Raw genomic sequence first — 14,801 nt, 5'->3', positions numbered from 1 at the left:
AAAAATAAAAAAATAAAATCACCAAAAAAAAAAAATTAATAATCTTGGAATTCAAGATGTCAGGATCTGTGGACATGGCCTCAAACCTTTCTAAGGTCTTAACAGCCTCACTCTTGAAATTGTGATACAAAGGCCAGTTTTACTGGCAGTTCCCTGGATTTGAAATCTTGCACTCATGTAATTTCTTTTGTGTGAATTTTTTCCTGTCAGGAGTGACTGCAAAGTGGCAAGTCTTATTTTTGCATCCAGCAAGGCTTGACTCTTACATCTTCTAAGTTGTAGTTGAAAACTTAATAGCTCCTTTTGAAGCTTATTCTACTCCTTCCATACTTTATCATTAGTAATTAAATAAAACCATTTGGCACGTTGCACATTCTGTCTAGAAACCTCCTTAACCAGATCAATGAGTTTATTATGTTCCCTTTGTATCCTCCATATTTCTACAGGCAGCTGTTACATTAATTGTTCTGCCAGAGCAACACAATGAAAGAATAGAAGCTAAAGGATTGTAATAATTATTTAGAACCATTATTTACAGAGGTTTTGCTCCCTTTGCTGGACAAAATAATAAAAACCATAAATTAGTATGCATTTCACTTGATCTTCCTCTTTTTACATTACTAGTCTTTAATGAGGATGTCAAATAACAATGGGTAATATTTATTAAGTAATTATTATATGACAGGTACTGTTTTACTTATAAATACTTTACATGTATTCCTTATTTAATATTCACTCCTCAGTTTGTATGGGCAAACAAGCACAAAATGGAATGAAAAAATGCATATATTTTGCATTATTTTAAATAAATGGTAATGAAAGTTAGTGCTTTCTGTAAGTATTAATTCTGTTTTCATATACTTGAGTAAAACATCTGACTTGAATTTTTTCATAATTGTTTCAGATTGTTTCTTCTTATGAAATCTAAACCCATAGCCACAGTTGTTAAAAATCCATGAACTTACTAAAGCTATTACATTTTTTTGATTTTCTTTTTCTATTGTATTTTTTATTGAGGGAATGTTAATTTACGACACTGTGACTTAGAGGTACAGATTCACACCTCTTCACATGTGTATTAGCACAACACTCCCACCACCAAAGCCCTCATAATTCTCTACCATAGTCCGCTGGGACACTGTCTCCTTTTGCTACCCACCCTTACTCTCCCCCCTAGTAGTTTAAATTCCACTGTCCATTTTCTAGGGTTTGGTTTGGTTTAGTTTTGTCTGTTCCTTTGTTTTTCTATATCCCACATATGAGTGAAATCATCTAGTGCTTGCCTTTTTCCTTCTTATTTGACTTTCTTACTCTTCCAACTGAATCACATATTTTGCTGTCGACATCTACTTAATTATTCATTATTGCAATGCTTTATTTTTCAAGAATCTTTGCAATTTTTGCTTGTTAATATTGCTTGATCTAGCTAAATAGTAAAGTATCTTGAGGTTTAGGAGAATGCATAGACAAACATACATAGGATAGTAATATGTTTTCCAGAATAAACTCAAGAATAAGTATTAAAATGTAACCACGGCTGGGCCTCCCTGGTGGCACAAGGGTTAAGACGCAACCTATGAAGCTATCCGCAGCCACTGCAGCACGAGTTCGATTCCTGGCCATCCAGGGAGCAACCCACATGGCGCAGCAGACCTCTCCTGACTCACCCACTGCTCCCCTCAGCAGTGTACTTTGATCAGTCTGCCTGTTCTGGTCTCCACTCTGTCTCAGGTGAATCCTCTCACCCCCCGCACCTCTGGCCTGTACCCCAGCTCTTGTATGCATAAATAAATCTTTTAAAAAAATGCAACCAGAGCTAGTAATGCTCTTTAAAGTATAATTAATTTGCAATTAATAATTTAAGAAAAAATATTTATATGACCATATATTTCTTCAGCCCCTTCTTGATACTCTGCATTTTCAAAACCAGCCAATTTTAGATCCTATACTTTTGGTGTCTAGATATCAAGAGCTACCCTGACTAACTCCTGGCAGCGAAAGTTCTCTCTCCCACTAAGATAAGACAGAGGCTCTGTCAAGGTTAGAAAACTGGGTACAGTTTTCTACAGAAACAGGTTGTGAGCAACTGAGCATTCAAATCGTTTATTTAGAATACTGATCATAATAGTTTCATTTTTTAGTGATTTTTATCTTATTGTAAGATTTTCATTAATAAAGGCGGTATTGGAGCAAGAATAAACCAAGGGAATTCAATCAGTTAGAGGTTATTTTTATATGCAATTGATATAAGTATAGATGGTTTGGCTGGGAATGCAGGAAGGAGGTGAGAAAAAGCCCAGTCTTTGGTCATGCTCCCAACCATGTTCCTCCATATTGGGGGTTGGCAGTGGTGGTAATTAATACTTTACTATTAATACTTGTAGCCCCAGAGTACAAATTATGAATCACTGTACTGTAATCATCAAGATCTGGGCAAAATTTTTAAATAAGTGAAACCTTATTTGCAGGTGTTCCACTTGTTTTTTTATCATCCTCCTTCCCTCATGGTGTTTCCTATCCCCTCTGGTGTCTCGTGTTCTTAAGTAAACTTTCTGTGTACCCATGTAAGTTCCCTAACATTTTTCTTTCCTGATACTTGCTTTTATGCAATTATAACTAGACTGTGTTGTCTCTAGTTGATACTGTCACTCTGAAAAATGCGGTTTATATTTTGAGAAACTGTTCCTGTAAAAGTTAAAAGATTGTCTCATTAGAACTATGGAATGCTGGATGTAAAACTATTTGAATAGGAGAAATTTTTCATTGTTCATAAATTTTAGCATGTAATCCAGAGCCATTTCATATATATATATGTATATGTACACACATGTAAGTTGGTCCCCAAATTACAATGGTTCAGTTTAGGATTTTTAAAAATTTTATGATATGAAAGCAGTCTCTGTATTCAGTAGAAAACGTATTTAGAATTTAGAATTTTGATCTTTTCCCAAGATAGCAAGATGCAGTACAATACTTTCTCATGATGCTGGACAGCAGCAACAAACTGCTGCTGCTAGTCAGACACAAGATCATAGGGATAAACAACTGATATTCTACTGGTGTACTGTGTTGCCAGTATGTTTTTGGATTGTTTTGTGTTTTACATCTGTGCCTGAAATGTTTCATACTTTAATATTAAATAGGCTGTATGTTAGAAGATTTTATGCAGCTGTAGGCTAAGGTAAGTATTTTAAGCACATTTAGCCTAGATTAAGTTGTAGTGTTCAGTAGAGTAGGTGTATTAAACACATTTTCAACTTATTCTATTTCCAATTTACAATGGATTTATCTGTATTTATGAAAATAGGTGTAGTAGACTTAACTTGCTTACACTGTAGTAAAATTTAAAGAATAAAAATAATTCTTATATCTCCAACCACTATGGAGAGCTGTGTGGAGATTTCTTGACCTACTAAACACAGAGCTTCCATATGATCCAGCAATTCCACACCTAGGTATTTACCCAAATGACACAGAAACAGTAATTCCAAAGGGCACCTGCATGCCTATGTTTATAGCAGCACCATTTACTATAGCTAAGTACCAGTTAAAGTAATATAAAAAACTATCAATTACTTTGTAATGTATCTTGCCAAAGATATAAAAATTCATTACTGAAAAAAATATATTTTATCAAGAGATAAATGTAGAACATCTATATAAATGATAAAATATATTCATAAATAGGAATACTACAATATTACAAATATATTAGTCCTTTCCACATCAACTCATTACAACTCATAGCTTTAATACAATGCCTATCAAAATCTCAAAAGGAGGTTTCTTTTATGTATTTCTGTACATGTATACATAAATACTGTTTTCGAAGTTGACACATTTTAAAATTTATATGACAATGCAATAGATAAAGAATAAATATCACATTCTCAAAGAACATGGTGGGAGGTCTTGCTCTATTAAATACCAAATAGCATTTAAAAATTATAAAAATTAAGTCTAGGGTATTGGCACAAGGGTTCAGAGTTAGAAAACAAAATGATACAGAGATCGGAGAGAAGCTCATTTGTTTTGAGAAAGATGTGCTGGAGAGCAGCCAATAAAAATACTATTTTAAATTAATGGTGCTAGAAAAATTGGTTATCCATATGAGGAAAATATATTGGGAACTTTATAAAAGTAGAATAATATAAATTATTGGTGTAGATATAGAAAAATAGGCATCTCACACAGTGCTGATGGAAAAGTAACTGGTCCAAACACTTAGATAAGAAGTTTGGTATTTTATGGTAAAGTTGAAGACAGATGTACCTATAATTTAAGATTAGTCTTCTAGAAAGATACCTTAGAATTTTATGGGATTAGTGCAACAGCAGATTATGCATAACATTGTTCAGAATAGCACTGTTTGTAATAGCTACAAACTGGGAGTAATCTAGTGGTTCATCAATACGATATCACAATGTGTACAGAACATGCTACAACAGATTCTTTTACCCTGAGTTCAAAAATATGTAAAACTTCAATTAATACTGCTTATGATTACACAAATATAAGGTAAACATATAAAGAAAAATAACTGATAAGTCAGTTATTTTACCTCTGGCAAAGGCCTTTCACCAGGGCTTTCACCTCTGGTGAAAGGGCTTACAATTAAGGGCTGCATAGGACTTTGGAGTACAGGCAGTGTTCTGTTTCATGATCTGGTTACATATGATTACTTCATAATTCTTTGTTATACACTTTGATTTCAGATAATGTTCTGTTCTTGTATTACATTTAATAATTTTAAAAGTTTAAATTTCTATGGGTGAAGTATATAGCGAACTTGCTAGAGACTTTCAAAAAAAGTATTTTTGGAACTCGTTGGGCATCCTGGATGATGATATCTGGCTTATATCCCAGGTTGAAATCATTTCCAGCAATTATTTATTTATTTAAATTTTCTGTGCCTTTCTCTTCTCCTCCTGAGAAGGATGTTGTTTCTCTTTATAGTATCCCAAAGGGCTTTAACCCAAATGGCCTTATTGTGTTTTTAGTTCAGTTACGGTGTTTCTTTGCTCCGTTACTTCTAGTAGCTGCCTCATATTTTCTTTATTTTTATTCTGTTGCTGTTTATCCATTGTTTGTTGTTTTTTTGGTTTTTTGTTTTGTTTTGTTTTGAGTTCTCTTAAGTGTTATGGCAGTTACCTTGAACTCCTCTTCAGTCATGTTTTGCAGTTCTGATGAATTGAAACTTCCCTCAAGGTTTATTTATTTATTTATTTATTTATCTGTTTGTTTGTTTATTTATTTTTTCTCCAGCATTTGAGGTATGTTCGTGTGTCTCTTTGTTGTAAAATTTTGTGGGTTTTAGTAGGGCTAGACTTTCAGATTTTTGTCTTTGCACCTGATCAAGTGATTGGCAAACTGGTTTTAGGGATAAGAGAAAACCCAGGCAGTAGAACACCAAGAGTTACTCTAGTGAGCATCAGGGAGTCAAGCTTCCCACTGTGCTGTGGTTACCAATGTTGGGTGGGAGATCACTGTGGATCCCTCCTCTAGGCCAGCTCCTCAGCCTTAGTTTCTTGTATAGTCTCATGTCTGCTTCCCCTCTAGGCTATTTCTGAGAACTAGGTGATACAGCACTGGACATGGGTTGTTGCTTATATGGGGTGATAGTCTGGGACTTGTTGTTGTCTTTTCCATCATAAAGCCTTGTCATGAGGTATCTGTCCCTGTTATTAGCAGGTATTTGAGTTTTTGATTATGCAAGTATTCATTTGTTGTTTTGGTTTTAGCCGTGGGCTTGCAAGTGGCAGGTGTTTTGAGTATCTGGCCTCCGCTTCAAGTAGTAGCATCTATGAAGAGACACAGGTGATCTCACCTGTTTCCACCCTTTCAGGTTCAGCTGTTCCATACTGAGAGCCTCATGCTCAAGCCAGTAATCCTCACTCTGTATCCCAGCCCTGTAGAGGCAGCACCCCTGAACGTCCCCTGTTCAGTGCTGTGCTGGATCTCAAAAGACCCTGATATTGGAATGTGCCTGAGTTAACCTTCATGTGGGTTGCACTGCCCCAGCATCTCTGCTAAACACAGTTCACTTAAAGTTTTTCCTACCCTTTTTTGCTGGATGTTGAGCCTAGTGTGTTCCATGGTTGCTGTTTTTCCTTCGGGGGGTTCTAGCTTTATTTTGTCACAGTTTAGTTGTGAGTATATGGAGGAGCTCAGCATCTTCATTCTGCTGCCATCTTGCCAGATTCCCCACAAAAAGGTAACTTTTTAATTTAAATAATTAATATATATTATTCAAAATGAACAATTTGAAAAGGTGTAAATGGAAAAGTGGAAAAGTCCTGTTTCTATGTAGGTACCCCCTTCACAAACAAGGTAACCGTTATTGGCTTCTACTGCATTATTCAATTTGTATACATATGTAAGTGAATGTATGTAATTTGCCCCTACATTTTAACAAAATAGCATTTAAATTTTTCTATGCCTTGTATTTTATTCCTAGTAACTAGTACATCTTAAATTTTTTCATATCAGTTTGTAAAGGGCTGCTTCATTCTTTCTTACAGAATTCCAGTATATAGATAGACTAATGTATTTAGTCTCCAGTTGGTAAACATTTGGTTTATTTGCAGTATTTGCTTTTATAAGCAATAGTGCAATGAAATATCTTGTATCCCTATCAGTTCACATTAAAAAATAATTTACTGTGATGAAAGTCAAGTTACATAGAAGGAACCATTGTCAAGTGAACAATTCCGTGGCACTCACACTGTCGGGAAACCATCAACCACACTATCTACTTCTAAAAGATTTCATCACTCCAAAGTAAAACTCCTTACCTATCAAGTACCTTCTCACCATTACCCCATAAACCTGGCCCCTAACGGTTGCCAACCTCTATGTATTTACGTATCGCAATATTTACTATGTCAATTGACTTTTTCACTTAGCATAATGCTCTTAAGTTTCCTCCACATTGTAGCATTTAGTACTTCTTCAACTGAGTAATATTCCATTGTACATATATGCCACAATCTGTCAACATATATATTGATGGGTATTTGGGCCATTTCCACTTTTTGATTATTGTGGAGAATACAGTTATGAACATGTTTGTAAATTTATATATTTGCTTATGAAATATGTTTCAAAGGGATATACCTACTAGTTGAATTTCAGGATCATATGGTCATCCTGTGTTTAAATTTTTGAGGAATCACCAAACTATTTTCTACAATGGCTAAACCATTTATATTCCCATCAGCAATGTGTGAGGTTCTCAAAGACATTATTTTGTATTTTTTTATTACAGATGTCTTTATATGAAATGGAACCTCATTGTGATTTTGATTTGCATTTTCTTAATTGCTAATTATGCTGAACTTTATTTCATGGGCATATTTTCATGGTCTCATATATATATATCTCTTCTTTGGAAAATGTCATTTGTTCATTAATTGAGTTTTTGTCTTTATTGTTGAGATTAAAGAGTTCTTTATATATTCTGGATACTTCTCCCTTAATAAATAATGATTTGCAAATATTTTCTACATTCTGTAAGTTGTCTTTTCATTTTCTTAATAATGTATTTTGATGTTCAAAATTAAGAGCTTTTAATTTTAATTAATTTGGTTATGTATTGTTTCTTTGGTTGTTCATGCCTTTAGTGTCATATTTAAGACTGCATTACCTAAACCAAAGTAATGAAGATTTACCCCAGATTCTTCTAAGAGATTTATGGTTTTTGGCTATTTACAGTAGCCAACCTATGCAGACAACCTAAGTGCCCAAAGACAGATGAGTAGATTAGGAAAATGTGGTATATACACACAAGGAATATTACTCAACTGTTAAAAAAAGGTAAATTTTGCATCTTGCAACATGTGGATGGAACTGGAGGGGATTATGCTAAGTGAAATAAGTCAGAGAAAAGACCAATACTGAATACTGAAAGACCAATACTGACCAATACTGAATGGTTTCACTTATATATGGAGTTTAGGGAAACAAAAGGGCCAGGGAAAAAAGTAATAAACGTTAGAAATCTTATAGTAGAATCGAAGGAGGGGAAAAGCAAAATATAGGGAGGGATGGACCATGGTGGAGGGCTTATAGGTGCCTTAGTGGTGAGTGTGGTATGTAATATATGTGGTATGATAATGCTGAAGGGTGTGATCCTGTACCTCTAAATCATATATAGTGTTGTAAGTCAATGTTATTAAAAAAAAAAATTAAGAAAAAAATGGAAATATAAATGCCAATTATATGTTGTGAAAAGGTTCAACTTAAATAGTAAATGGCAATACAAATCTACCATGAAAGCACTATTTATATGCCTGAGATTAGTAAAAATAAGTTTAATACCCATGTTGGCATGGTTCTGGAGCAGTGACAACCAAGATCTGCTCTGTTGGAGTATAAATCATTTCTAACTACTTTTTAAGACAATATGTCATCTAGTTAAGCTGAATATATCCATTTATGCATTTGTATAAACTAACAATTATATTTCTAGCAATGTTCTAGAGAAATTCTTATGTTCATATGCCAGGAGATAAAATAAATATAACAATATTCATACTAGCATAGTTGATAATAGTACAACTATATAGAAACAATCTAGATATTTATAAAAAGGAGTATAATGAATCACATACACATGTTGACTAGAGCAAGAAAGTATATTTAATATTCTTTCCATACACATTTTTAAATCATACAGTTTTAAATAGTAAATTATATAGATTACATATATTTTTGTGGAAAAACTATAAAGAAAATGAAGAAATAATAAAATTAAAATTCAGGTAGTAGTTATTCGTGGAATTGTAATAGAAAAATATAATTTAGCTCATTGTGTTAGTTTATAGGGTTTGTTGCATTTATAGAAACCCCTATTGCATTTATAGTGACATAAACAAAATGTAAATTTATTTCCTTATCTTGTAGCAGATTGAAATATTCTAGACATGGTAACTATGCTCTACAAGATTGTCTAGGACCAGGCTCCTCCTACTTTTTAAAAACCTTGTAAGGGCCTCCCTGGTGGCTCAATGGGTTAAGATACAACCTATGAAGCTATCAACAGCCACTGCAGCACAAGTTCGATCCCTGGCCTGGGAGCTACCCACATGGCACAGCAGCCCTCTCCTGACTTGCCCACTGCTCCCCTCAGCAGTATATTTCAGTCTGCCTGTTCTGTTCCCCATTCTGTCTCTGGTGAATCCTCTCACCCTGCATACTTCTGGCCTATACCCTGGTTCTTGAATGCATAAATAAATAAATCTTTAAAAGAAAAAAAACCAACCTTGTAAGCATTACTCTTCCATCCCCATTGTTATGGTGACTTACCCTCAAATTGTGCTGAGCAGCAAGGAAGAAGAATGAATTTGTGACCTTCTTTAGGTCATTTTTCAGGGGTTGTACATGATTTCTCTTGATGGGCTTCTAGCTAGAATTTAGTAACATTTAGATGAAAGGAAATCTCAGAATCAGCCCAGCTGAAAGTCAGGAATTCTAGAACAGGGAGAATACAGATAGGATTTGGAGAAATGTAGCAATCTCTGCCGTAGGTGCCTGGTGGCAGGATAGGAGCAGAAGGCATCAAAGGTATTGGTATTGTTCTGTTTCCTAAAGTAGGATGGTGAGTATAGGTATTTTTAAAAAATTACTGTATTCCTTTCCTATACATTATGTATTCCCATGTATATTTGAAATGTTTTGTTATTAAAATTAAATTCAGTGGATACTTTTCAGGCTTTATTTTGTTTGAATCTTATGCACCATATGGTATTGTTGATCACACCCTCTAGACATTTGCATTTTTATTGGCAAGAATCTCCTGGTTTTTCTCTTATTTCTCCATCCATTCCTTTTCAGCCTCCTGGGCTTCACTTTCTCTGCAGGGAAAAAAAAAAGGCCTTTTCCTAGATGCCCCTCACTTGTCTCCATAATTATTTAGGATAGTTTCAAATTGGCTAATGGGTTTCCTGGATTTGGAATATTGCAAGAGAAAACAAATTATATGGTAAATATCCAGATTTTATCACCTTTTATTCATAATGTTCTAGCCATATATGGAAAAAGGAAGGTTAGCACATTTTTTCTTTGTAATTTCAAATAAATGTTCCTTATACCTTTCTGAACATTGTAAAATAATAATTCTAGAGTGAGTCAAAAGTTCCAAAGCATCTTGTAAAGGTAAGAAACATCTGTTTCTATAAATATATACATTAAACATCATTAGAATAAATCTGGAAAATGACTCCCATTCTTAAAATCATGTATCTACATGTTATATCTTTTTATAAAACTTATCAATTTACTTCACCACTCAGAACAGACTGTATTTCCTAGCCTTCCTTGTGGCCAGGTATGACTGTCTAACCTTGGCAAATGGAATGTAAACATAAGCCATTATTTGATGTGATTTTTCTTAAACAAATGAGATAAAATTGAATTGGCCAGCATGAAGTTTTAACTGTATGTTAGATCTATGTAAGGTTCCGCAAATATAAGATTTAACATATTAGTCCCAACTTTTAAGGAGCTAATGGTCCAGAGGAAACCTAGCTGAATGCTATGTCTAAGGTACTGTGGAACAGGAAAATGCCAGAGTTAGCCTGGAAATGCAAACTCAAGAAAGTTGACAAACCTAATGCAATTTTATAAGATAAAGATATTTTAAAGGAGCATCTAAATATCTGTTACTATAAGCATTTAAAATATCAGTTACATTAAAAAAATTAAAAAACCAAAATCAGCCCTAGTGTTATGCAGGAGGTAGGGCAAGAGTGAGGGGAAGAGTAAAAGTGAACTTTATTAATTTTTAACATATTTTCTCTACTTTGTAGAGCTCTTCCTTGATTGTTACTAATTGTATAGCCAGAAAAAATAATTTAAAAATCTAGCATTTAATCAGAACATTTTATTGTAGCTAGCTATATCACTTGTCTGATTTAGTAAAGTGGTTTTCTTAAGATTTCCAGAGTCAAATCACAACTTAAAGACTTGTAACATACTGCTTGTTTCATACATATGTTTTTATTTTAAATTAAATTTGGTAAATGTAAACATGTAAAATACTGTTATTGCAGTGAAGATATTGTCCGACATTGGAATTTAAGGTTAAGGCAAAGACTCCAGTTTCATTCATTAGTTGTAATAGGATGCAAGAAGGAAAACAGATACACAAATCTTAATCTTACCATAGCCCCTGTTCACCATTACATACAGTTTTCTAACTAGTCTGTAACCATTTTGTTTTGACCCAGAGTTACATAAACTTATTTCTCTTTATTGTAATTTCATAAGATGGGCGAAAGACCCATTTTCATAGACATTGTTCTTCACTGTGAATGTGAAATGGAACTAATCAAATCTCATCCTATTCATGGTCTTCAATAGCTCCTCTCATTTTATGGCATTTTGAAGTTCCTTCTCCAAGGTGACTTATTAAATCAAAACTTCTTTTTAGCATCAAATACTGTTCTATTACTGTTGTCCTAAATCTGATTCAGTTTTCAAATGAAAATGAAGTCTTTAAGTTATTTTTTTCCTTGCAGACTTTGCCTTCAAAAGAAACATTTTTAAATACTACACAGATACCCTGCCTACGATCACCTTCAACTTGGAGTCACTGTGAACACAATTCAAAGTCTCAGATGTTGAAAGAACATGTATCAGAATTAGATTCTTCTTTCCATTCTGTCCTATCATTGCCATCAGGTAAGAGTCCTTATAAAAAAATCCTAAGTAACTAAATATTTTTTATGGTGAAATATAATCCTATGAATTTGGAAATTTTAATAAAATTTTATCAATTATTTCATCTGTGGATATTAGAACTAAACAGTTTTCATGGAGGAATTAATACAGTCACATGCTGAATTGTTCTATCTTTGCAAGTTGATTCTTTAGTTCCTTGGAAACCATTTTGATTTACGTTGGGAAATGACTAACTTTTAAACTTTTCAAGTTAAATTTTTAGCATTTTTATTAACATGGCTATGCTCTCAGTAAATATTATATTCTTTTTCTATTGTGTTATTTTGCATGGAGTTTTCACTGCCATATAATATTCTTCCATTTATAATCAGTGGTGAATTTATCTGAGAGAAAATTACTTAAGTAGGGCCTCCCCGGCAGCGCAGTGGTTGAGCACTGGGCTGCAAAGCTGCCCGCAGCCTCTGCAGTGCTGGTTCGATCCCCCGCCGCCAGGCTAGGGTCCCACATGGCGCGCAGACCTCTCCTGCCGCCCGCTGCTCCCCTCAGCAGTGTACTTCGTCAGTCTGCCTGTTCTGCTCCCTGGTCTGGCTCTGGTGAATTCTCTCACCCTCCCGCGCTTCTGACTGTACCCAGTGCTTGTATAAATAAATAAATCTTTAAAACAAAAAAAAAAATAAAATTACTTAAGTATAGTTAACTTTTGAACCTTCAAAAGTCTCTCTAATCTACAACTGAGTAAAGCATTTATATCCCCACATCCCTAAGGTAACCTGTTCTTGGCTTCTGTTGCCAATCTTTCCAATCTTAGCTAGATTTAGGGTAGAAAAGGAAACATTTTTTTCACTGGTTACCTCAGGATTTTCTTTTTTATGGAAGAATATCTCAAATAGGCTTTTGTTGCCTTTTCGGCTTATGTATTTAATCATCCAAGGACAGATCCTCTTTATAAATCACTATTTTTTGTAACAACTTCCTGCTCTGAATCTGTTTGCTTTTTTATTAGTATTAGAGTGTTTCTTAGCTACACCTGACAGGGATTGTTTTATTCCATCTTTTAAGAAATCTTAATAATGAATATAGCAATAATCAGCTAACATTTGGTCTTAGCATACATTGAGCTCTGAAAGCACATTATATTTTGTTTAATCCTTGCAAAAACCCCAGGATAGATACTGTTGTCCTCTTACATATGAGAAAATTGGAGCTTCTATATTGTTCAATCACTGATCCAAGATGACACAAATTCCTGGAGGCAGGATTTGATCTGAGCTAGTAAGGTAGGCTCACTTCAGGTGAGATAGAGTCACACTTCTAACCATTAGTCTTCACTGCCCTTCTGTTTTCTTACTAGTAAATTTATTTTTCTGATGACTTAACCTAAGAGCTAAATACCCTTCATTTTAATCCTTTTATGTTTCTTTTAATAAGATTAGTGCCCTCACTTACTATTTAGGATTGTCCATTTCTTCTTGGGTTCATTTAATGCAAATTTGAATACATACTGCTTTCTAGGTACTAAGTAGGTGCTAGGAATATAAATACAAATAAAATCCCTTGAGATTCTTGCATTCTAGTTTAACACAAAATATAAAGTAGTAAGTATAATAGTTATGAAAAATTTTGATGAAAGCCCACAGGTCATAGTGTGAGTACTAAGGAAGGTAAATGGGTAGCACAAAGACCCTCACAAGTTACAGTATGTTTTCCACAACTCATGAAAAAATGGTAGAATAGATGATATTCTCTTTATAAATGATAATTTTTCCACACTTGAGTATGGATCTTGCCATTAAAGTACATCATTTGTGGAAGAGAGCTTTTAAAATCCATATATTTCCTGAGTCTATCCTTATTTATGTATTCATAATTTTTCAAGAATTACCTTCTTTCAGTAGTAACTTTCAGGATATCTATTTATTTCCTAGGGAAAAGTTTCTAATAATAAATGCTTTTGAAAGTTTTTTTTTTTTTTTTTTGCATTCCTTATAGGAAAAAAACTTTAAATAAATGAGATGCACATGTACTTTATTATTTGGCTCCTCTTTTGGTTGTGAGAGTATAGAATATAAATAGTAAATTGAATGTCTCTCTGTTTCTATTTTAGAGAGCTTCTCAACAGGTTTTAATCTTTGTAAAAATAGATTCTTTTTGTGATTGCTGATTCTAAAGGAATGTGAAACTTGATGGTCTCATGAAATGCTGCATCTGAATTGTAGTGGTTTTCCCTCAAGTATTTAAAATCATGTAACGTTATCTTTTGGAAACCTCATTATTTCAAACGTGAAGTTTGTGTGGGCGGGGTGGAATAAGTCAACCAGGTTTGGCTGTGTATGATTACAGACCTTATGTGCATTTGTTTCATCTATGAATGGTATTCCTATTTATAATTTTGTTCACCTTATATACTATTTTAGTGTACAAAATTATCCAACATTAGGTTTATTTAGTACTTATAATCAGTGATCTCCAAAATCCTGCCACTGATATGCCTGGAAAGAGTGTTTTGCCATTTCTGATAATTGTTGACTTTTCAAGCTTTTGCTTATTTTTCTAAGTTTATGTGCTATTTATAGAAAGAAAGCAATCTTACTACTTTAGCCTATGAACTACTTTTTCTTGAAATACTTTACTTGATTTTTTCAGATGTGCCTCTTCATTTTCACTTTGAAACGTTATTTAAAAAGACTGAAATAAAAGGCGATCTTGCTGAAAATAAATGTGTGAGAGACTGTATCATATCTCCATCACCTGGTATGTTATTTATAAATCTTGTACTTTTTATACCTTTTACATCTTTCATATGCCTTTTACTTTTGCTTTCTAAGGAAATAAAGTTAATCAAAGGAATAAATGTAAATCCTTAATTTTCTTATACTCATTTTTGACACATTACATATACAAACAATAGAAATTATACAAGAGTAAGCCTAACAAGAAATGTGTGATACTTAAGAAAATTATGAAATATTAAATAAAATTTAAATAAACATCCACGGGTGGTAGATAAATAAGGTTATCAATTCTTTCTGCTAACTTATATGCTGAATGCAATGTCACTCGGTAGTTATAGAATTCGGTTAACTTAACAGAACGATTCTAAAATCTATTAGGAAGAAAAA

General features: G+C 33.6%; 1 protein-coding gene across 4 annotated transcripts in view; it reads left to right on the top strand.

The window, feature by feature from the left end:
• KANSL1L (KAT8 regulatory NSL complex subunit 1 like) overlaps window positions 1-14,801 on the top strand; it is a 92,019-nt gene that overhangs the window by 58,806 nt on the left and 18,412 nt on the right. For all 4 annotated transcript variants that reach the window (XM_037523968.2, XM_037523965.1, XM_037523967.2 and 1 more), the window contains exons 7-8: window positions 11,520-11,682; window positions 14,326-14,433. In XM_037523968.2, the coding sequence (XP_037379865.1) occupies window positions 11,520-11,682; window positions 14,326-14,433 (271 nt within the window). The remainder of the gene's footprint in view (window positions 1-11,519; window positions 11,683-14,325; window positions 14,434-14,801) is intronic.

Source organism: Talpa occidentalis, unplaced genomic scaffold, assembly GCF_014898055.3.
Source record: "Talpa occidentalis isolate TD23 unplaced genomic scaffold, MPIMG_talOcc4v2.1 talOcc4.3, whole genome shotgun sequence".
In the NCBI taxonomy this organism is placed as follows: domain Eukaryota; kingdom Metazoa; phylum Chordata; class Mammalia; order Eulipotyphla; family Talpidae; genus Talpa; species Talpa occidentalis.
Note: the sequence above shows the minus strand (reverse complement) of the source record. Positions and strands in the feature narration are given on the sequence as shown.